We start from the raw sequence: 25,647 nt of genomic DNA, 5'->3' as shown, positions 1-25,647 counted from the left end.
TCTACTCTTTTCTAAGAAGACTCCCAATTTGTTCTAATTTCACTCTGGAATTTGTACCCCATTGATTCCAGGGAACAAATACCCCTAGATCAACCTTCCATTGTCTAGCCTCCCCATGTTTGGGGATGTAGATGTTGTCTAACAATCCGGATATTCTCCCAAGTCCTCTCAGGAGATTATGCTCCTGTAGATATATCGTGTACCTAAAAGTGCCAGTCACAGCAAATGGCTTGCACCATCAATAATGACTGGACATAACTCCAAATTATAAACTTGGCCATCGTTAATCATTCCTTACGAACACCCCCTTCCTCATACAACCCCTCCCCTACTAAGAAGGAAACGAACAAGTTAAACAAAGAGAAGAAAAAAAATAAATAAAGAAACCACCACATATTATTTTTGAATCTCATCCTATTATAAAACACTATCTCAGATAATTCTGACCATGAAAGACTCCAGCATATTCCTACATTTATGAGGACTCGGCATCACCTGAAAAATTGACATCAATTTTTAGTGATGGTAAAAAATAACAGATTGGATGAATTGGAAACATACATATCAGAGAAGGTAAATGGGAAACTGGAAAGTTACCTACCAACTATTTCCTGAGGTAGGCAAGAGCTACTGCAATCTTTGCACCAACAAACACATTGTGCTTCACAAGTGCTATGTCTATGGCCAAGTTAAGGTCATTCCAAGTAAAAGTAAGATTACAAAGTAGTAAAGAAGAAAATATAACGATATTTTCATGTATGCAGTCTCCTGTTGTAGTCCTTTCTGTGCTGTCTACATTGTCCAATATGAAAATCTAATAGATAGGCTCATAAAACGTGGCAACCAGAATCATATAATATGGACAAATACCATAATATATTTTCATACTGGGAGATAGGATACTTGCAGCCAGTGAGGCTCCTCCAGTTAGTTCATTCACTCTTGCAAGCAGGAAAGGTGTTTCAGCATTGCCTGTCACATTGTTATCTCTGCATTTCCACATACAGTTTAGTACAAAAGAAGAAAACTAGAAGTATTACATGAAAGAAAAAGATGGAAATAGTCCGAACCTTGCTTCTTTAAGGGCCTTCTGTATTGCGATCTCAATCATACTTCCTGAGGCAGCATGCTCTTTTGGAATTGGCACGGCAATCAAAATACCACTTCCCAGACCGAGTTTCAAGTTTGCATCTGCAATGAGAAAGAAAGCAACAAGAACAACAATAATGACAATAAAAAATAATAAGGTACTAAAACGATTCATGAAATAGACGGATTTGTATTCCACTTGCCTATGAGTCGAGCACAGTCCTCTGGGCTGTTCACCCGACAAGGCACCTAAATTCACCATTAATGTCAATATCAATCCCTTTTGCTATATCAATAAATAGAAAATGGACTTGCCAACTTCCTGATTATTATGTCAAAAAGAAGTAATCTGAAAAAAGATATATCTTTGAAGCAAATTTTTCAAATATTTATCATGGTTTCAAATGAAAATAGTGGCCTAAATCCAAAGCATTATAGAGAAGACTTGTCAAGTGAGAAAAAATAATAAAGCTGATCTGAATCAATAGGATTGATGCAAAGAAAGAAGAAGAGAGAAAAGAATAGAGGGGAAGGGAAGAAAGAAGAGGAAAGAATATGGAGAAAGCAAAAAGTTGTGCTTATACCTCCTTCACCTGTATATATGTCAATAAGCTAAAAGAAATGTACATTGACCAACCTACCCTGTGACTTCGTAAATGAATAAAAACATAAAACAGAAGATGTAACCTCATGTAAATAGATAAATAATGGAAAAATAAATACATAAACAGTTCCTCAATACTCCTCAAGTTGGGAATAGATATTGATCATTCCCAACTTGTGTAAATCTGTTTTTAGGTTGGATTTTATGGCACACATAATAATGACATCAGCCAGCAGCAGGTAGGAAGAAACGCAATGCAATTAGACCTCATCAGATATAATTCTTTCTCAAATAAAATGCCATTCAACCTCAATATGTTTAGTTTACCATGCTGTATAGAGTTATATGAAATGTTAATAGCAGCACATTATAACATTACGACATCAATGGCTCCACAAAATCAAGCCCCAATAATCCAAGTAATGATCCCAACCATAAAACTAGAAATACCATCCATAAATCTATATTCCACTTCAGCACTAGAATGAACAACAACATTTTGTTTCTTTTTTTTTTTTTATCTTCCAAGATACTAAATTGTCACCAATAAAGGTATGGTAATCTGATCTAGACCACCTATCATCAATACATCCAACCCAATAAGCTTAACACCCAACTTCGAATTTCCTTAAGGAGGTCAAGCACATATCCTTTCGGACAAAAGATGTCATGCTCCAACCTAGCAACCTAAATACCAAAGAAATACCTCAACTATCCCAAATCCTTTATCACAAATTCCTTACTAAGAAGTTTCATCAAGGAAGCAACCTCTATTTCATCATTGCATGTCACTACAATGTCATCTGTTAGCCATTTCTCTTACTAGAGTATGATCAACTTGTGACTGCTTATATACAAATCTCAACAATACACCATGAAATTGTCAAACCATGCTTTTGGAACACTATTTCAACCCATACAAAGCCTTCTTTAACATACCTTCTTTCCTATCTCATAAAATCCTGGAAGTACCTCCACATAAACTTCCTCCAAGTCATCATTAAGGAAAAAATTTTTACATCCATCTAAAATAATGACCACAAAAACGGGAAAGTCATAAGGATGCACAGACTTACAGAAAATAGGTTGAAACTAATAGGGTTTTTGAGTTCTTCGTTGGTCTGAATTCTGAATATGATATTGTGATAACAACTACTGAAAGGAGACAGTGTGACCCTATCACAAGCCTATTCCTTAGTGCACAGTGAAGAGACTAGGAGAAAGGTTATGTTGTAGCATCAGCCTTTCGAATCAGCCTTGGCAGTAGTTAAACCTAAGTCTAGGGGTGATAAGGAGAGGGTTATGAAGAAGGAAGACAAGAGGGACCTAGTATGTGAACATTGCAAGAAACCTAAACATACTAAAGACACCTGTAGGAAGTTGCATCCTCATCTAGTTCCAACAAAACTTAGGAACAAAAAGGGTAATGCTAACATGGTTGTTAATACTAATTGTGCAACTTCATCGGGCACAAGAGGCACACCACTAGACAACCTAGTTGTTGTCCAAGCTGCTCTAACTCAGTTGGAAAGTGAAGTTGGTAATTTAGCTCCATCGCCTCAGCCGCCATCAACTCCTCCCACCTCAGCTTTTGCTCATTCAGGTACTCAGGCCTCAACTTATCATGCTTTAGCTCCAGGTAGCACTGAACATTGTTGGATAATAGACTCAGGTGCATCTGACCATATGACTGGCTTGCCCTCATTGTTTACTACCTACCACTTATCTTCTGGCAGGGACAAAATGTCCATTGCTGATGGTTCCCTTATTCCCATTTCTAGCAAGGGAGACATCAAGTTGTCTAATGCCATTTCCTTGTCTTCAGTTTTGCATGTTCCTAAACTTAGTACTAATTTGCTTTCAATTAGTAGCATTACTAAAAACCAAAGTTGTTTAGTGACTTTTTCCCCTAATCGATGTGTTTTTCAGGATTTGGAGACAAGGAAGGTGATTGGGACTGGTCGTGAGACGAATGGAATCTATCTGCTTGGAGGGATCTCTCATTGGGAAGATAGTGAAGCTAGGAGGTCATTTGTTTCTTAGTCTATTAGTCAGGTTATGATTTGGAATAATCAGTTCGGTCATTTATCTTTTCGGGTTTTGAAGAGTTTGTTTCCTAGTTTGTTTGAGTCTGTCTAGATGTCCAGATTGAGATATAAAGTTGTGAGCTTGCAAAGCATTGTAGAACAACCTATTCATTGAGTAATAAAAGAAGTAATATTCCTTTTGAAATTGTGCATAGCGATGTCTGGAGACCTTATCATATCATTGATATGGGGGCGGTACAGATATTTCTTGTTGTTTGTTGATGATTATACTCGTTTTTCTTGGGTTTACCTTGTGCGTTCTCGAGATGAGGTTCCAGCATTAACTCGGATCTTTCATCAGATGATTATAACCCAGTTTAGAGTCAAAATCAAAATTTTTAGATCTGATAATGCAAAAGAATAATTTGCAAAACCATTAGCCTCTTATTTGCTTGACCATGGGATTATCCATCAGAGTACTTGTCCTCATACACCACAACATAATGGGGTTGCTGGGAGAAAGAATAGACACAAATTGGAGGTGGCTAGAAGCATTATGTTTAACTCCAATGTGCCTATACGTTTCTAGGGGGATGCTATTCTTACAGCAATGTATCTCATCAATCGAATTCCTTCACGGGTTTGACATGAAACCTCCATTTACCCTTTTATATCCAGATAAAAAGTTGTTTACCGTTCCCCTTAAAACCTTTGGTTGTACTTGCTTTATTCAGATTTTTGGCCCTCATTGTTCCAAATTTGATCCTAAGGCCTCAAAATGTATTTTCCTTGGTTATGCACAAACTCAAAAGGGATATTGCTGCTATGGACCCACTTCTAGGAGGAGATTTGTCTCTATGGATCACTTTTTTTTGGGATTAACTCATTAGAAATTCATTTACCTGTCCCATTGAGTGAAGAGGGATGTAATGGAGAGGGTTGTCAAAGATGCCAGGATTTGAGTCTATCACAGACGGTGTAGGCAAATTGGTTTTGGTCATCAGCAATCCAGGCTAGCCCCAGTTCCTTCTACTGATCCAGATCCAGGTACCACAGTTCCTTTATCAGATATTACAGACGAGATACCTTCCACTATTGAGCTCTCACCTTCATTGGATGACCTTGACCTCCCCATTGCAGCCCATAAAGGAAAACGTTGTTGCACCACATCCACAACCCACTGCATTTCCCAGTTATTGTCCTATGATCATCTGCCCTCCTCTTACAAGTCCTTTCTTGCATCCATTGCTGATATTCCCGCTCCCAGAATAGTGCAGGAAGCCTTGTCAGTTCCTAAGTGGAAGGATGCAACGAAGGTAGAACTGGATACCCTTATCAGAAACCATACCTAGGAGATAGTTGATCAGCCCAAAGGGAAGAAACCGATTGGATATAGATGGATGTTTATTGTGGAACATAATGCTGATGGTTCCATTGAAAGGTATAAGGCACGATTAGTTGCAAAGGGATTTACTCAGACATATGGTATTTACTATTTTGAGACTTTTGCACTAATAGCAAAGATGACCACTATCAGAATTTTATTATCTCTTGCATCCAGTTACTCTTGGCCTTTGTTTCAGATGGATGTTAAAAATGCCTTCCTCAACGGAGACTTGCAGGAAGAGGTTTACAAGTAGTTGCCTCCTGGACTTTATGGTGCAGAAATAGGAAAGAAGCTTTGCCGGCTGAACAAAGCCTTGTTTGGACTAAAACAATCCCCAAGAGCTTGGTTTGATAGATTCAAACAAGCCCTTGAAAAGTTTGGTTATGTGCAGGCCCAACGAGACCATACCTTGTTTATTAAGAAAGTGGATTCTTCCTTAACCCTGCTTGTTGTATATGTGGATGATATTGTAGTGATAGGGAGTGATAACAGTGAGATCGAGTTTCTTAAGCGACTCCTTCATCATGAATTTGAGGTAAAAGATTTGGGAGAGCCACGATACTTCTTGGGTATTGAGGTAGTTAGGTCCAAGCATGGGATTTTTGTTTCTCAAAGAAAATATGTTCTCGACTTGACAGAAGAAACTGGAAAGTTGGGTGTCAAGCCTGCTGACACACCTATTAAACAGAACCACAAGATCAGTGCAGAGGGTGGAGAGCCTCTTGAAGATAAAGCTATGTTCCAACGGTTAGTTGGAAAACTTCTCTATCTTTGTCTCACACGACCAGACATCAATTATGCAGTCAATGTTGTTTGATAGTAATATGCACTCTCCTAGAACTACTCACCTACTTGCAGTTGAGAGGATATTGGAATATTTGAAGAGGTGCCCTGGCAGAGATGTTTTATTCAAGAATAATGATCACATAAAGATAGAAGTTTACACAGATGCTGATTGGGCAAAGTGTGTTGATGATAGAAGATCTACCTCTGGATATTGTGCTTTTGTAGGAGGTAATCTTGTCTCCTTGAAGAGTAAGAAACAAAATGTTGTTTCTTGTTCCAGTGTTGAAGCTGAATATAGGTCCATGGCAAATGGTGTGGCTGAAATTCTATGGTTGAGATTACTATTTGAGGAGTTGGGTATTGTTTATGAGAAGCCCTTAATGTTGTACTGTGATAATCAAGCTGCTATTAATATAGCCTATAATCCGGTACAACACAACAAAACTAAGAATATTGAAGTGGACCAACATTTTATCAAGGAAAGGGTTGCATCTCAAGAAGTATGTCTTCCGTATATCACCTCCGACATGCAACTTGCAGATCTTCTCCCCAAGGCTGTTTCAAGGAAGAAGTTAGAGGTAGACCTATGCAAGTTGGGAATAACAAATATCTATTCCCAACTTGAGGGGGAGTATAGAGAACACTGTGTTCATATGACGGTAGTAGATAGTTAGTTATGTTAGTTATCTCAGTTCGTTAGTTGGTAGTTTATTTCAGACTTATTAGTTTTTCTTTTATTATTTTTCAATGTAAGCAATAAGGGTAATTTAGCCCTTTTACAGTTATTCGAATATAATATAAATTATAAGAGTGGGGCGGCTATTGCTAGTCACTCTCTCTCTCTCTTTTCTGAATTCTCTCTTCAAGTTCTTCTTCTCCTTTCCTCTTCTTCTCTTCTCTTCTTCTTCTCTTCAATCTTTATTTGTTTTTTCTCATTAAAACTTAAAACAGATTGTAGTCTTGTTCAACTACTGAAAGGTTAGATTGGATGGAGGAGAAGCAGGGCCAGTTCTTTGCATGGATGTAAATGTGTTTTCCATAGCAGTAGCAACCACCACCACCATCAACATAGACATCAACAAGTCAGCAACAGATTCATCTGGATCCATAGCAGACCAATTTCACACTGTATTAGAGGCCTTACCAACTCAGCTAAAGAGCATTTAACAAGTTCAAAGATGCATTAGGGCCATATGCAACTAACGGAGTTTACACATGGTTTGTCAACCTCTCTCCAAACAACGTTTAGAGTTGGGGGCCTAGTTAACAAGTTCCTTATGAGATGATTTGTCATGCAGAGACATATGACGATGGCAAGTCTTGAGGAATGTCTGTCAGAGTAACATGGAGGATTGTTATAGTTTGTATAATGATTTTGGAAGGCTTTGCAGCAGGTGCACGAGGAGCACCTGAAGGAAAGACTTTGTAGACCAGCATATTAGGGGAATGCATCCACAATACCATTCTATATTGGCAAACCTAGACATACAGGACTTTCCAGGGCTGTAGAAGTGTGCTGAGCACACTGTTAGTGTGGGGGTATTTCTGTCTTTATACTTATGTTGAGGTTGCTGATCTGTAATATTATGTTAGAACTAGTGTCCCTCACTTAAGTAAGGGCACATGTGTCTTTTCCATTATGTTAATAATATAAAACATGTCTGACCGAATGGGAGATTTTTTTCTCTCATTCGAACCCCAGACTTTTCTTCTCTCCTTTTCTCCTCTTTTCTCTTTCTCTTTCTTTATTCTTTCTTCTTCTCTCTTCTTGGCTGTTATCAGACTAACAGAACTCAAGGGCAGGCCAAATAATAATACACACCAACAAGTTTGTCAAGAGACCAATGCCAGCATCAGAACTGGGGCGCAGTTGGGAGGATTTGCAGCAGGAGGTGTACTTGGTAGATAGGAGAGGCCCGACAATAACACAGAAGAAGTCCATAGGGTCCACCGGGTTCAGTACTGCTGCCACCGCCATTCCCTTAAACCAAGGAGATGATCATCGCAATGAAGAAATTAGTGGAGGATGGGAAGATTCAACAACCACAGCCTCCTCAACTACCCACCAAGGAGGATAGGTAGAACAAGCATTGGTGTGAGTTTCATTAATCAACTCCCAATGATATCATGGACCATAGTTGTCAAGGTGATGCTTAGGCAATAAGGCGCCCTTGAAAGCTCACCTTACCTAATCACCAAGCAATTTTGCACATTGTGTTATAAAATACTTTTATATTCTTAATTTTTGAGATTATAATCATAAAATAAACATCATTTAACTAAAATTTTCATTTTGTGTTTAGATACTAATTTCATAGTTTTCAAGGTGCCAAGGCGAGGCTAGGTGATAGGGGGGCACCTTGTCACCTAATCGCCTAGGCGATGGATCTTTTTATGTAGAAAATATAGATCCTAGAGTAGTTCCCTAGGTACCACAACCAAATTTCCTTAATAATTATTTATAATTTTCATAAGTATAGAGTTCATGTTAAAGTATAGAAAATCAACATACTAATGAGAAGAAAAAGAAGGAAAAGAAAATTCAAAAAATATAGGGGTTGAACCCTTATTTTTGTTTTAGGAGAAGAAGAAAAGAAAAAGTAGTATTAGTATTAGTAGTAGTAGTAGTAGTAGAAGAAGAAAATGTGTTGATTAGACAAAATAGACAAAATCTTAAGTTCTTCCTTACTTATTGATTCAGGTTTTAAAGTCTTTGAGGGTTCAATACAGCATTTAGCAATGTTTGTATTGATTAAACCCTAACAATAAGAAAATAATAAAAAGAAATTAGTATATAAACACACAAAATGAATATTTTAGTCTAATAGTGCCTATTTTATAATTATAATGTCAAAAAATAAAGAATAAAAAAGTATTTTATGATACATAGTACAAAACTGCTTGACAATTAGGTGAGGCGAGCCACAAAGGACGCCTTGTTGCCTAGGCGCCTGCCTAGACGTCGCATTGCTAAATGCTGTATTTTCTTCTTCTTTTCCTATAACAAAATAGCCATACTTTTTGAATTTTCTTTTCTTACTTCTTTTTCTTATGAATATGTTGATTTTCTATACTTAAACATGAAGTTTATACTTTTTTATGAAAATAATGTTTAATTATTAAGGAAATATGGTTATGGAACCTAGGGAACTACCCTAGAATATACGTTTTATACTTAAAAAATCCATCACCTAGGCAGGCGCCTAGGCGCCTAGGCAACAAGGCACTCCTCTGTTGCCTAGCCTTGCCTTGGCACCTTGAAAACTATGCCATGGACTGCTTCCAGCTTCTCAAGTTATTCGAGTAAGTTAGTCTAGGTAGAAGAGTCTAGGTAGAATACAACATGAAGGGTGTTAATGGTACTGTGGACATGGACCCACTCCTGACTCGCTCTCTAGGAGCAAGTGTCAATGTCACCGGTGCAGCACTGCACAATCAAACCTCAGTTAATCCTCTTTTTGCGAGACTCACACAGAATCTACACCTGCAGCAGTTTTTTCAAATGGAAATTGTTCCAAAAGAGACAATATAAGATGTTACAGGCTATAGCAGAAGTTTGCCCTAGAAGATATGTTGGCAGAGAATCATGGCTAGGTTGAAAAGTTATGAAGCGCATCAAGTACAAATGAAAATAGGAAGCTTCGTTAATGTCATTTCCATTCATACATTAAGAATCAATGGTATTTTAGAGAAAGATGTGAATGGTTTGCCTATGGAGATGATGCACTTTAATGTAAAAATTTTGATGATGATGGGTTCTGTAATGGTGAATGTGGAATTGGGACCTTACAAGCTTACTGAAGAGTTCTAGGTTGTTATCAGGATGATGGTATATCTCTTTATTGGGAAGACCCTTCATTAATCAGCTTCAATTGGTGCCATCTACCTATCGTCAATGCATTAAGGGGGTTTGCAAAGACAAGCAAGTGCAAATCCCAACCACAGGGCTGCCCTTCAAGTCTTTGAAGGCACACATGCACAACGCTATCTATTATACTGAGATATCTCCCAAGGGCATTCAGTTGTTGAACCACAGTCGTACCATTAGCCAGTATCTCAAGCTTGAAGGAAACAAAAAGTTCCTGAGGCATGTTGTATGCAAATGATAAAGCATGTGGTGAGTCCTACACCTTGGTTCCAGCATATATGTATGATGACCAGATGTCATTTATCTCAAGGGGAGGTAAAAACTTTGGACCTAGTCTCTAATCTTCACTAGATTCCTTGCTTCAAAACATTTTCTTCTCATAGCTATGCAATGGGTATTTGTTATTAATGACTGCAGTAAAGATTCAATCTCTACTTGTTTGACTTTTTTTTATTTTTCGGGAAGTTATGTAGATATGTACTTTGTAATCATGCAACTATGTAGTTGTCTTTAATCACATGTTTCAATGATTGTAGTCATATAGTCTTCTATGTAATACACATTATTGCCTCTATTCTATATATATGAGAATCCACCTTAGATGTTACATAAATTTATTACAGAGGACATAAAGTTCTATCACTGTTAACCTACCTTTCTTGTCACAGCACTACCATAATGTTGACATTAGAAGTATGGTGAACAATGATAAGGATAGTTTGCCAGAAAGTCCTTTTGCAGTGTATGAGAGGCGCAGTACTATGGGGGCTTTGGTGTGAAAGGAATGCTAGACCTTTTGGGGAGAATCACAAATCAGTTCAAGAGGTTATAGAGGTTATAGAACTCACTTTGATCAGAGTGGAAAATTGGGTGCTGGTGACGGATGAGTTTAAAGGAATATCCATGAACGACTTATTAAGGGGATGGCAAGCAGTAGCTAATTTTCAGATTAGCAAAAAGCAAAGACTACTAGATTGGTCTCCTCCTGCAGTAGGTTTAATCAAGTTTAATTTTGATAGGTGTTGCCTTGGAAATGCAGGACCTTCGGGATCAGAGACCATAATAGTAATACTATACTCAGTTTTACAGGCCCAGCAGGACAGGGTAACTCCCTAAGGGCAGAATCGTTAGCATTAATTCAAAGTCCATGACAAACCCACAGTATGTATATATTTTTTCCTTGAAAGGTAAAGGAAATTTATTGAAATACAACATGCTCTAAGAAAAAAAAATAATAATAACAGGAACCATAACCTCAGCTTTCCCCACTGATTGCTAAAATCAGTAGATACAGTTAATAGTTGAGTAACCTTTTTCTCCTAAGGAAAAGCAAAACAAGACTTTAAATCACTGAAGCATAATAAAATGCAATTTGATTATCACTGAATGCTTTTAAACCTCCAAAACAAATTCAGTAAAGTTAGGCTTAAACTGAAAAATGAAGGTGTATTGGATAAAAACAAGGTTCAAGGCTAAGACCTTGCAGCCACTTGTTTCTGTGAAAAATGATGGGAATTCATGGGTCTTATAAGCAGCAACAGTTACTCCCTGTGTTTCCTGTAATAGAAACATAAAAATGAAAAATATGTATATCAAATGCAAATAATAAATTAGATATTTAAGCTATTTCTAAAATATTATGGAGAAAAAATATACACACCAAATATTCAAGGGTTCTAGGAATATCCAAGATTGATTTTACACCGGCAGATATAACTGCTACTGGAGTCCTTCCTAGCTCAGTGAGATCAGAAGATATATCCATTGCTGCATTGTATTTGAAGCCATTAATGAATTTCATAATAAAAACAGGAATAGAAAATCAGAAAGTGATTTGATGAACATGTTTATACCATTTCAATGGACCAAAAAGGTAAACATAGATTTATGCCTACACTTTTTTTTTTCTTTTTTCTTTTTTCCAGCATTGGACTTTGAATCTGTGGCATAGATGTTCCTTGAGAATCAGTTTGTTCTCTTTCAGATAATCCAATTGGTCAACCATACTCGAAATTCATAAGTATCACACAAGTGACCCTATGTCTCAGGCAATACAGCATCTCGACAAGTGTTCCATGGTGTGGGATTCCTGATTCAAGAATCTCTTGAACTATTGGTTGCTTTCTTCAGCTATCCACAAATTTAGAAAAATGCTACTTACTATTTGTCCCTTTTACTGGTAGTTAAACCCTTGGTCCAGTAGATCCAGATAGAGATGCAAATAGATCAACTCAAATTCAGTAAAGGGTATATCCAATCTGATTTGATAAGACGTACTACCAATCCAAATTCAATAAGAATCCATTGGATTTCCAAGATTATGATTCAAATTCGAATTCCAATAGCCAATTCAATTTGGATTGTAGTAAAAAAAAACTTGATAATATAAAATAATAATATATTATAATATAATATAATTATATAAATAATACATTGAATATAAGTATATAATAAATATAAATAATATACAATATATAATATTTCATAACTAATGGACCAGATCAGGTTGTGGTGGTATCCAAGTTTGTTAGGATCAACTTTTTCAATTCAATCAAAATTGTTAGGATCAAGGGAGGAACTGGCTCCAACTGGATCGAATTTGGATTCAAATCAGATCTGATCCGACTTAGTTGCAGTCCTTGACCCAGATAAAGGCCCAAGCTTCCTTGTAATCAGAACAACACCACCTATAGAAGGGTGGTAGCAATCATGTGCAAGAAAATCTAGCAATACACTCCCTCGTTTAATTGGCTCTTCTTCTGAATCCAAGGAATTTAAACTGCTTCTCTGACACCATGGGCCAAAGATTTATCACCTCTGAAGTCTTTAACTTGTTTAGGAAAAACATTAAGAGGCAAAACTGGAAAATTTTCTTTTTTTTTCATTTATGTCAAAAGCTTGTTTATCCTAAATGTTTGATTATTGCTGAATTTGTGGATATATTGAATTAATTATCACTTTTGGTGAATAACTAAATAAGTAGGGGATCAGATCCTTGATTGCGGAATAGCAGAATGGGTTAACTATTTTGTCCATAAGTATTTCATTATATGACTATTTTATACACTAAAAGGAAAAGTGACTACTATTTCATTTAAGCCAATTCAGCAGTTATCAAATAGGTCTCCCAAGTTTGGAAGTCAAATTCCAGCTTATGCAGAGTTGGATGTCCCAAATTCATTTTTGCTGCATCAGCCAATCAGAGATTATCGCTTGATGATGATAATATCCTGGGCAAACAAGTGCAACTTTGTGCAAAAAAAAAAAAAAAAAAACAATGAAAAAGGTTAGGTGTGTATCCAGTCCACCGCTCCCAAGACCCCAAATAGTTGGGATCAACATTGGGTTTTTGTATCAACCAATCAAAGTGAGACACATTTGGCATTACCCAGTTTGAATCATTGATAGATTATACGTAAGCAAGGCTCAAAATTTCGTCACATATCGATCCATATCAACAGTAGACCTGTTCATGGGCCGGGTAGCCCGATGGCCCGGCTCGCACCCCGGTCGGGCTTGGTCATGTAAGGCCCGTGGGCCTGACCTCGGGCCTAACACAGTAAGTCCGACTGTTTTTTGGGCCAGGCTCAGGATTTGTCAAAAAAGCTCAGCTCGGCCCGACCCGACATTATATATTTTATAAAATACATAATATGTATTTTATATATTATATAAAATATATAAATAATATAATATTTATTGAAATATATATATTTATAATTTAATATATACATTTTTTATTTTCTCTCTCTCTCTCTCTCTCTCTCTCTCTCTATTCAGCCGCTTCAGTGGTAGTAACAGCATTGGCTAAATTTTGGGCTCGAGCCAAAGTTGTAGGCTTGATGGTCGGGCCGGTCTCGAGCTCGAGCCTTAGAAAAATCTGTTAATACAAAGTGAAAGCCCGGCCCGAGCCTGGCCCAGCCCAGCCCATGAACAGGTCTAATCGGCGGATATGTATCGTATTAGTGGGTAAACAATACACTAGATAAGAAGGGTTGGGGAGTTTGGCCTATTTCAGGAGGTAGATGGGCTTAAGACCTACCCCGTGACCTATTTTTGATAAAAAAAATAATAATAATATAATGAGCACAAGGCTGAAAATACCAATACACCCCTTGTGTCGTATTGGGGTGTATCGATACTTTGAACCTTGTATGTAAGGATAGAGTTTTTACCTAGAGGCAATTAATCAATGTCTTAAAAAGCATATGAACCATAAGCCTTGAGGCTTAAATGAGGTGAGGGTTCGGGAAAAAATGAGCCTCAACCTAGGTTCATGCCTAAAATGTAATGAACATTCATCACACGAATTGGGATCTACTCCTCACACAAAGCGCCTCACAATGACTTCATGGGCACATCCCACCATGCATTGGGAACATCTCCCGTAAATAATAACACATAAGTACAGGAGATGTTCCCAATGCACGATGGGATGTACCTGTGAGGTCAGTGTGAGGCACCATGTGTGAGGAGCAGATCTAGCCTCTCATCACACTATGGGATGCTTTATGTCAAGAATATGGTTTTCAGCATTAAATTAAGTAGGCTTTCATTACAATAATTGACTTTGAATTTCTGGGTTTGAAATTTTTATTTGGGTAAATGTTTTAAGGTTTTCAATATCTATTAGTTTGGTTGAGATTAAAAGCCACCCTTATTGCCAATAAGTATTTAAAAGAAAGCTCTTGTTCATAGATGAGCAATATATCCATATATTATTCTTATATAACATTGCACTCCTTGTTGCATAGTTCTACATTTTTTTCTCATTTCAGTTCATTTTTTTTTCTTGAAACAATGTGATATCAAGCCTTCATGCCTCAAGGCTTTTTTTTCTTTTTTTTTGATGACTTTCTCAAGGCTTACACCTTATACATAAGAAGATTCTAACATCTTACTTCACCCCTCAGCATTTTAAGAGATTGCAACTAATAGAATATTGGAATTTGTTCTGAAGTCTTTATTTCTTGTTTGTGTGTGTGCATATATCATCTCCTCTTCAGAGCTAAAGAACTACAATTAATTTTGAAGCTTTGATATCATAATTTTTATTATTCTTGACTAATAGTTTTTAATTCTTGAATCGAAGGTTCTAGTTACAGAAGTATGCATGGATTTATGCATTTCTATAGAACTTAAAAGAGTCATAGCTAGCCATATAAATCTTGAACGTATGATCTTCACATTATTAACAAGGTAATCAAACTAAATGAGTTCAAAAGTGAAACCATTAAATTGGTTGCAGAGTATCAGGTAAGAATCTAAAGACAATAACTTACTAGATTCACCATGTCTATGTACTCCTCCAATTCCACCAGTAACAAACACAGGAATACCAACCTGCAGAAATTAGAAAATTACTAATAAAAGAAATTTCTTGGAGAAAAGGTCAAGGTGCAAGTGGATTTGATAAGGAAATGGGAATCCCAAATACTTCAACTCTTTAAAACTTATAAGGATTAAGAATAATCTCATTGATAGAATAGTGATAAATGGGAAGATGGCAACTAATCAGGAGATAGTTAAAATTTTTGTGGACCACTTCAAACTCATTTATTTCCTCCTCTCCACCAGGGCTAAATTGCTGGAACCGGATTGGCCTGTTATATATTAAAAAGGAAAAAGCTATGGCACTGGAATTGATATGGAGGTAAGCAGTACCATTTCTGGCATGGATAGATCAAAAAGCCATTGGTCCTGATGGTTTTATAATGGGATTTTTTTCAAGGACGTCGGTACTTCTTAAAGGATGATTTAGTGGTAAGCTTCAATGAAATCTGTTGTGTTGAGGCTTTAGCTTTAGCTTTTTATCTCTTCAAGTGTCACAGGGGCACTATTATACTTTTTCCTTTCTTTATGTGCCACCCAAGGATTAAAGTATCGGTATCGAGTATCGTATAGAACTTGGATACGGATATGGATATGGATACAAAAACGGAAACGCTTGGGAAACACATGGATACGAACGAAAAAATATGGAAACGCTTGGATACGCTAAGAAAATGCACACAAATTCCATAATATTAATAGCATTAAGTTTAATGTCAAAAACAACTACAAATAATATATAAATACATAGGAATTGTTTACTTAAATGGTATATATATACATATGAAGAAATATATTATAATTAATATAACAGGACATGTAGATATTATACAATTTTATTAATAATGCATCAATCAAGAGTCCAAGGCAAATATTATATAGATTTTTACAAATTAATATATGCAAAAGCCAATATTATTTTATTATCTATTAAATTGTAGACATAAAGCATATGCAATTATTATATTTGAATTATTATATCATTTTTCTATTTTTCTATTTTTATTTTTTAACATTAACAAAAAATTCAACTAAAAAATTAATTCTTAAATATTTGATAAATAATATTTATATTTTTGTAAACAATAAATATGCTATTATAAAATGTAAATTAAAATATCAATTAATAATTTATAAAAATATATAATCTTAACATAAAATATAACAAATCTACTAAAATATTGAAAATGCATATCATATGAAAAATCATAAATTTTAATTACTAAATTAATTATTTCATTATTAATATTTTATTTTTATAAAATTTCCAAGTTAAAATTTATTTTTTATATAAAATGTAGATCAATGGATTTGATAGATTCAATTTATATTATATTTTCAAATACTTTGTAAACAATACTTTTATTTTTTTAAATAATAAATACATTGTTATTTAACGTAAATTAAAATATTAATTAATAATTTATAAAAAATTTAAGTATTAAAATAATTATTCTATTATGAATATTTTATTTGTATAAATTTTTAAAAATAAAATTCATTTATATATGTGGATCTTATAAATCATTTATTCCATTTATTTATAAAATACTAATTTTGAATATTGTTCTTTTTAATTTATAGTTGAAATTTTTGAAAATAAATGTATGTTGTTTTTTGTATGCATGTAAACATTAAGTTTAATAAAAGTTATTTTATTACACTTACTAACACGAAATAACAAATGGCTTTGTGGGTAAATGTGTGCCTAGGCATTGGGTGCGTATTGACCAACGTGGGCTCAAGTCACGCTACTCTCATTTTTTATTGTGAGATGCTGCATCATTAGTCGAAACCATGGTCGATACACTTATGTACCGGCGCGTATCGGCCGACACTATGCGATACACGCCAATACGGTGGTGTATCAGACTGATATGCACGACTGGCAGGATACACCTGTAGTCGTAGCGTATCCCATATCGGTGCAGCCCGATACCAATACGATGCGCCCCATATTGAGCGTATCGTGTCGATATTTTAATCCTTGGTGTCACCCTAATATAAATAGAATAGCTGAGAATGCCAGCAGGTTTTAGGATTCCCATTCGATTCTCCTCTCTCTCTCTCTCTCTCTCTCTCTCTCCTCTTACTCTCACTTTTCACGGTTCTTTTGTTGATAACATGGTATCGGATCAGGTTTCTGAAGCCTAAGAACACACCTGTAATAATTCAGAAAATATAGAAAAGAAAAGAAAAGAAAAGAAAGATAAGTTTTAGTAGAAGTTTTTGGAAGTAATGAGAGAAGACGATAAGGAAAGAGAGAAGAAAAGAGTTCAATCCCTCTCTATAGCCCCCAAAGATATCTTTTATTTCTTTCAGTTTTAATCTGAGTACAATTCCTTGAATGCCCTACAGAAATAATAAAAGACAAAAAACAAGCCCATAAATAAAGCCCACTACTCAAAGAAGTCTTTATATGATTTGAAACAATCATTAGGGGCTTGGTTCAACAAGTTCCATTTGGTGATATAGCATATGGGGTTTAATCAATGCCAATCAAACCACACACTCATTTTGAAGAGGGAGCAGGGAAGGATTGCAGTCTTGATTGTATATGTCGATGACACAGTGATCATGGGTGATTGGGTCTCAAAAATATGAAGATTAAAGGAGATTCGAGCTACCCAGTTTCAAGTGAAGGATTTGGGGCCCCTATATTATTTCCTTGGAATTGAAGTTGCTCAATCTCAAGAAGGGATATTCATTTCACAAAGGAAATATATCCTAGATCTCTTGGAAGGCATGGGTAAACTTGCGTCAAAATTTTTAAACACTCTTATCAACCCAAATCATTGGTTAGGTGATTGTGGCAGTGACACTATAAAAACTTATGAGAAGGCTTCTTTACTTGTCCATGACTAAACCAGATATTGCCCATGCAATGGGTATACTTAGTTTATGCATTCTCCCAAGGTTGCTCACTTTGAGGCTATAGAGCGGGTCCTTAGATACCTCAAGAAATTTCCTAGAATGAGGATGTTGTTCAAATAGAATGGCCACCTAAAGGTTGAAGTGAATATTGGTGCTGATTGAGTTGGATCAATTGATGATAGAAGGTCCACTAGTGGGTATTGTACCTTCGTAGGAGGTAACTTAGTCACTTAAAGGGGTAAGAAGCAGAATGTAGCAGCAAGATCTAGTAAAAAAGCAAAGTATTGAGCCATGTCTCATGAAGTTGCAGAAATCTTGTGGATACTTCCCTAATATCACTTTACTGTGACAATAAGGTTGTCATTAATATTGCTGCCAATTCAGTCCTTCATGACAGAACAAAGCATATAGAAGTAGACAAACATTTTTTTAGAGAGAGAAGCTTGAAAGTGGGGAAGTGTGCACTCCCTTTGTTAGTTCTAAGGAGCAACTTGCAAATGTGTTTACCAAGGGACTACCTCACCTGCGGTACCATGATCTTTGTGACAAGTTGGACATGACAGATACCTATGCCCCAACTTTAGGGGAAATGTTGTGTTGAGGCTTTTTTTAGTTTTTTATCTCTTTAAGTGCCACAAGAGCACTATTGTACTTTTGCCTTCCTTTATGTGTTGCCCCAATATAAATAGAATTGTTGGCACCGCCAACAAGTTTTTGAGCTGTCATTTGATTCTCCTCTCTTTCTCTCTTCTCTCTCCTCTCCTCTTATTCTCCCTTTTTATTGGTTCTTCTGTTGATAAAAATTTTCATTTTTGGGTAATAAAATGAAAAGTTATTAATAAAAAGATAAATTACAAGGAGAGTGACCAGACAACAATTGAAAGAGAAAAAAGAAACAACTTCAACTTCCACCGAAGCCTCCAAATCTCCAATCAAAAACAGAACCCAACAAAACAAGAGAACACAGAATCCCAAGAACCCAGCTCTCCAACTAAAACATCCCACCAACAACTAACCCAAACAACAAACCTCCAAAACAACCTGAAGCAATTACACTTCAACTCAAACAAACTCAAAAAAAGAAAAAAAACAAAAACCAAAACCAGTTAGAACAAAAACAACATAAACAACCACAACCCCACTAAGTCATAACTAAACTCCAAACAAATTACTTCTTCCTTGAGACTTTCTTGATCTTCATCACTTTCTTGTTTGGTCCAATCCCAAATAGACCACCTTTGAGTCTATCAAAGACGTTTGAAACCAAGACCTCTTGATGCTTTCTCTGGTTTCTAATCTTCTAACCGCTGGAGTATCCTTCCTGAGCTCCAATGAAACCATAGGTTCCTCATTGACAACTCCTTCAAGCCTATCTGAAATGATACTGTTGTGACTATCTTCAGACATTGAGAAATTTTCTTCAAGATCTCCATCTGCCTCCCTCAAAGGCATTGGATATTTTTCTTCTAATTCTCGGAATATTTTTCTAGCAAAATCCTCTCTCCTCGCCAAAAAAAAAAAAAAGAAAAACGAATACCCAAAGGTTTGCTCAGTTCAACTTCTATTTTTACAATCTTTTCCAAATCAACTGGCTTTTCAAATTTCAATAACATTGGTTTCATCCATTATAATCTCTTCTTTTGAATCATCTTCCTCTTTTTCAAGATATTCTTGTCTCTCTTCTAATGGTCTTTTTCTGTATTTTCTTTCCTTTAAAAAACTTTGAAAATGATATTACTATTTTTTTTTCTTCCCCAACTGTTTTTTCCATATCCCTCTCTGATTCCTTCTAACCAGTTACGATTCTCTACCTTTTCCCTCTGTAATGAACTCTGATTCCTTCTCTTATCTCTTGAAAGCTCTCCTCACTCTTCTCAGCTGACTGTTCTACCTCCTTACCAGGTTAACCGAAGCAGTAAAACTTACTTCTATGTTAGTTTTCGCCTCATAAATCTAGCTTCAGTTTACTATTATTCTACTATTTGATCCATCAGCTCCTGTTCCACTCAAATGTTAATCACAGCCACCACCCATGAGCCCTCCTCCTTATCAGAATCCTCAAATACCTCCACAAAACCCCCTACCTTAATCTCCTTCCCTAAATTTTCATGTGTACTTTTTGTTCAATTCTGGTACCTTTTTCTTCATTCTCCCTTCCCTAGCACCTTCATCTCTTTGCCTTCCAAAACCTCACAGGCACCAATTTTTGTTCATGGTCAGTCACACTGGCATGCCCTCAATCTTTAGTAACTTCTAGGAGGGACGATCTCACTGTTGAATTTCCACTTCCAAAGCCTAAAAATCATGACCTAATCGAGGAAGAGGATGATGAACCAAGAAATTCAACCATCATTGCCCCTACCATTCGACTCACACGAGTCTTTAAGTTGTCACATGCCTCCCCATCATTGGGCTTGGATTTGGTTACAGGCCTCCCCTTTCTCCTTTCCTTTTCACCTTTATTGCAGAAGTGTCGGGGAGGTTAATTGATAGAGCAGATTAAAGAGGTCTAGTGAGGAGATGTAGGGTTGGAAAAGATAATATACCTATAACTCACTTACAATTTGCTGATGATACTATCTTGTTTTGTGAGGGGGAGGATGTGAGATGGGCCAGAAACTTGAAGTTGCTGGTCCAAGTATTTGAGCAGATGTCTAATACGAAGGTGAATTTTGATAAGAGCTGTGTAGTGGGGATTAATATGGAAGAGAGAGCTATAAGGGAAAGGACTGAAGCTTTGGGGTGTGTGGTGGCTCAATGGCCTATGAACTATTTGGGGATGCCCTTAGGTGACAACTCGAAGAAAGAAAGTTTTTGGAACCCTGTAATTGATAGGTGTCAAAAGAAACTAGCCGCTTGGAAGAACTATTTATCTCTGGGAGGCAGAATCACATTGATTAAGTCTACAATGGAAAGTTTGTCTGTGTATTACTTATCAGTTTTTAGAATCCCATCGAAGATAAGTAAATTATTGGAAAAGTTGATGAGGGACTTATGGTGGGAACTGTAGAGAACACTGATGTGGGCCCCACTGCAGTGGTCCCCACTGTGTCCGTAGGACAGCAGTATTTGTTTCAGTTATAGTAGTGTCAGTTTGAGTCAGTTTGCTAATTCAGTTGTTATTTATTTCAGTTTTATTTACTTTCTTTATTATGTAAGTACCAAGGGCAGACGTGTCCTTTCATCATGTACTAAACATAAACCTATAAATTGTAAGAGAGTAGCGGCGGCAGATCTGTCAAAATCTGTCCCTCCTTTCAGCAACTTGTGTTCTCTTGCTTCTCTTCTATTCTCTCCCTTTTCTCTTATCTTCTTTTCTGTTTTACAAACCTAAAACCTTTTAGGATTCAAGACTGATTACAGTCCTGATCTTCTACTTGGTATCAGAGCCTATCTAGGGCTTCTCATGTGTATCTAGTCCAGCCGATCACATGAGACCTAGCTAGGGCTGGAAGCCTTGAAGAAGTTTTTCGGCGGCTGAATCTTGGAGATTACCAGGAGAGGTTCGCAGCAGTTGAAGACTTGCCGCAGTCTACAGAGAGTTGGTAATCAGGAAGAGGCAGCGAAGGCTAGGGTTCAGGTGACCCTAGAAGACAGTACACCGAAGGCAGGTAATCAGTAAGTAAGTTTGTTTCTTTACTGATTTTTAGAGATTGCAATCAGCCGAGATAGGTTGGACCTATCTAGAAAGAGGGGCCGAACTGTGTTCAAGTTTGCTCTAGGGTTTGGCTTGTCGAACTGTGATTAAATTTGTGTCTAGGGTTTGATTGTTGGGCCGAACCCCCTCTTCAAAGGGGATTAGTTTTTTAGGGTTTCACAGTGCCCTACAACAAGTCCTAATGGTGCGGACTGCTTGGAGAGTGCAGCTGAGCACTTAAGTGATTTCAGATCACTAATTTTCTTCAAACCTACATTTGAAACCCTATTTTTGTTCTCACAGTAGTGGGCCCCACAGTAGTGGTTTCAGAGAACAGCATCTCAGATTGATAGGCGATTGATTTCAGATCAGTTTTGTGTTGGTATTCCTGATCGGATCAGACCAGTTTCAGATCAGTTTCAGATCGGTTTTGTGTTGGTATTTCTAATCGGATCAGATCAATTTCAGATCAGATCAGTTTCGGATCAGCTTTCAGACTTACTTCCTTGACTCTGTTTTTTGGTATAACTGCTCTAACAGTTTGTAGCCACTGAATCTTGATCAGAGATGGAGTTCAAGGGTCAGGGAGATAGTAGTTTTGGAAACCACAGTTATGGTAATGTATCTGAAACCGGGTTTCAGATTACAACTATGAGATTTGATGGGTCAAATTATTTGGAGTGGGCACAATCAGCCATGATGGCTATTGGGGGAAGGGGAAAACTGGGTTACCTCTTGGGAGATGTGGCCCCTGTTTCAGATGGATGTTAAAAATGCCTTTCTAAATGGAGACTTACAAGAAGAGGTTTACATGCAGTTGCCTCTTGGATTCTATGATACAGAGACAGGTAAGAAGGTTTGCCGACTGAACAAGGCATTGTATGGTTTGAAGCAGTCACCTAGAGCCTGGTTTGATAGATTCAGATTAGCCCTTGGAAGGTTTGGTTATGTACAGGCCCAGTCAGATCATACACTATTCATCAAAAGGATGGAGTCCTCTCTGACACTACTAGTATTATATGTAGATGATATTGTGGTGACAGGAAATGACAGTCATGAGATTGAGTCTCTCAAGCAGCTCCTTCATCAAGAGTTTGAGGTAAAAGATCTTGGTGCACTACGGTATTTTTTGGGTATTGAGGTTGCTAGATCCAAGCAGGGGATTTTTATCTCTCAGAGAAAATATGTTCTAGATCTGTTGGCGGAAACTGGAAAGCTGGATGTTAAGCCGGCCGATACACCCATCGAACAAAATCACAAGATTAGTGCAGAGGGTGGGGACCCTCTTAAGGACAAAGTTATGTTCCAACGGTTGGTTGGAAAGCTTCTATATCTCTGTCTCACTCGGCCGGATATCAGCTATGCAGTTAGTGTTGTCAGCCAGTACATGCACTCCCCTAGAACTTCTCATCTTCTTGCGGCAAAACGAATATTAGCATACTTGAAGAGATGCCCGGGTAGAGGTATATTACTCAAGAACAATAATCACATGAGGGTGGAAGTCTATACAGATGCCGATTGGGCTAGAAGTGTTGATGACAGAAGGTCTACTTCTGGACATTGTGCCCTTGTGGGAGGTAACATTGTCTCTTGGAGGAGTAAGAAGCAGAGTGTTGTTTCCCGCTCCAGTGCTGAAGCGGAATACAGGTCAATGGCTAATGGAGTGGCTGAAATCTTATGGCTGAGGTCACTACTTGAAGAGTTGGGTATTGACTATGAAAAACCCTTAATGTTGTATTGTGATAATCAGGCAGCTATTAATATAGCCCACAACCCAGTGCAGCATGACAGAACTAAACATATCGAAGTTGATCGACATTTTGTGTGAGAAAGAGTTATATCACAAGAAGTGTGTCTTCCGTACATCACATCCAATATGCAGCTCGCGGATATCCTCACCAAGGCTGTACCGAGGAAGAAGTTAGAGACAGACCTATCCAAGTTGGGCATGATAGATATCTACTCCCAACTTGAGGGGGAGTGTAGAGAACACTGATGTAGGCCCCACTGCAGCGGTCCCCACTGTGTTCGTAGGACAGCAGTATTTGTTTCAGTTATAGTAGTGTCAGTTTGAGTTAGTTTGCTAATTCAGTTGTTATTTATTTCAGTTTTATTTACTTTCTTTATTATGTAAGTACCAAGGGCAGATGTGTCATTTCATCATGTACTAAACATAAACCTATAAATATTAAGAGAGTGGCGGTGGCAGATCTGTCAGAATCTGTCCCTCCTTTCAGCAACTTGTGTTCTCTTGCTTCTCTTCTATTCTCTCCCTTTTCTCTCATATTCTTTTCTGTTTTACAAACCTAAAACCTTTTAGGATTCAAGACTGATTACAGTCTTGATCTTCTACTGGAACCAAGGGAGGAGAAGAAGAATCAAAAGGTAAATTGGGATTTGGTCTCTACAAGTAGGGCTAGTGGAGGATTAGGACTAGGTAATGTTCGAAATAAAAATGAGGCTTTGTTGGGAAATGGTTGTGGAGGTTGGAAGGTGAGAGGGGAAAGTTGTGGATGAGAGTTATTTTCAGTATTTATGGTCAGGCAGAGGATGGTTAGGATACAGGGTCTTTGGCAAGGTCAACTAGAGATTCTCCTTGTAAATCCGTTCATGCCATTCTACCTTCCTTTCTACAGCACATCAGGTATGACCTTTATTCTAGGAATCAAGTAAAATTTTGGGAGCACATTTGGGTGGGTGATTTACCTTTGAAAAACCAATCTCCTTCTCTTTTCTCACTTTCCGGGTACAAGGGAAAGTTTTGCGTCTAGTTTTCTGGTTCCTTCTCAGTCCAACTTTAGGTTTGATTAGGATCTGGGGTTAAGAGAGGCCGAAGGGATTCAGAAGCTGAAAATGCAATGAATTTGATTCAAATCCTAAATGGGGTGGTGTTGGATCCCTCTGAGAAGGATAAGAGACTATGGACTCTAACTCCCTTTGAGACATTCTCTTGTGCTTCCTTCTTCAATTCCCTTTTGCATTCTACCAGTAATTTTGCACAAAGCTTCCTAGTTAAGGAAGTTTGGGGTGAGCTGATTCCTCTGAGGGTTGGAGCTTTCTATTGGGAAGTTTGCTTGGAAAGATGTAATACCTATGATTTACTCCATAGGAAAAGGCCTTATTGGTGCTTATCTCCTAGTTGGTGCATTCTCTGTAAGGCTAATGGTGAAAGCTCATACCACTTATTAATTTCTCGCCCTTTTGCTTCTGTTATTTGGGATTGGTTTCTTTCTCTTTTTGGTTGCAGGTGCCCCCCCCCCATCAAACATCATCCAAAGCTTGTTGAGCTCCTCGTTCCTTAGATGACCAAAGAGAAGGGGTAGGATTATGTGAAGATGTGTGAGGGCTGCAACTTGCTGGACTCTATGGGAGGAAAGGAATCACAGATTTTTTTCTTAAAAGGAAAGAAGTAAAGAAGGCATTATTGAGGTCATAACAGTTCTCAAAGAACCATTCAATCTAAAAGCTTAAGCTATTAGGTGAGGTCCTTGAATAGGTTGATATTCTCTAAAATGCCCCCTCACACAAAAGCCCATTGGGCTTGAAGCGTGAACAAGCACAGGCCCATCCATACCTTGTGCTGAAACTTATTTAATTATAATGGGGGTAATGAGGATCGAACACTAGACCACTTGGTCAAAATGGCTCTAATACCATCTCAAAGAACCATTCAACCTAAAAGCTTAAGCTGTTAGGTGAGGTCCTTGAATAGGTTGATATTCTCTAACAACAGTCAAGGTGGTGCATTGGATAAAATTTGTACAGCTATTTGATGATGTTTCTATGGTTATGTTGTTGAACAACTAAATGGAAGTGGCTAACTCTGCATCAGCTCAGTTTTCCGCTGCTCCTGTGTGGTCACCAGTCACCTCCTAGCAATGGATTTATAAAGTTAAATTTTGATGGGAGTAATGAAGGTAACCCAGGCCCTTCAAGTGTAGGTGTCTTCAGAGATGAGGAGGGGAAGGTGTTAGCAATGTATTTGTGCTCCATTGGGGTTGGGGGCTCTTTTAGAGCTGAGATCTACGTTGTTCTGGAGGGTAT

General features: G+C 37.3%; 1 protein-coding gene across 3 annotated transcripts in view; it reads right to left on the bottom strand.

Moving 5' to 3' along the window:
- Nucleotides 1-203: 203 nt before the first annotated feature.
- The window catches only part of LOC148874461 (indigoidine synthase A family protein), a 49,197-nt gene continuing 23,753 nt past the window's right edge, over nt 204-25,647 (bottom strand). For all 3 annotated transcript variants that reach the window (XM_088961585.1, XM_088961584.1, XM_088961583.1), the window contains 8 exons: nt 15,044-15,104; nt 11,422-11,528; nt 11,241-11,318; nt 1,293-1,338; nt 1,071-1,191; nt 904-989; nt 602-678; nt 204-495 (listed from right to left, as the gene is read on the bottom strand). In XM_088961585.1, coding sequence (XP_088817711.1) covers nt 605-678; nt 904-989; nt 1,071-1,191; nt 1,293-1,338; nt 11,241-11,318; nt 11,422-11,528; nt 15,044-15,104 — 573 coding nt within the window. In that variant the 3' untranslated portion in view covers nt 204-495; nt 602-604. The remainder of the gene's footprint in view (nt 496-601; nt 679-903; nt 990-1,070; nt 1,192-1,292; nt 1,339-11,240; nt 11,319-11,421; nt 11,529-15,043; nt 15,105-25,647) is intronic.

The sequence above is a fragment of the Nelumbo lutea genome, chromosome 1 (assembly GCF_056320005.1).
Source record: "Nelumbo lutea isolate HS-2025 chromosome 1, American lotus-T2T, whole genome shotgun sequence".
Taxonomy (NCBI): Eukaryota; Viridiplantae; Streptophyta; class Magnoliopsida; order Proteales; family Nelumbonaceae; genus Nelumbo; species Nelumbo lutea.
Note: the sequence above shows the minus strand (reverse complement) of the source record. Positions and strands in the feature narration are given on the sequence as shown.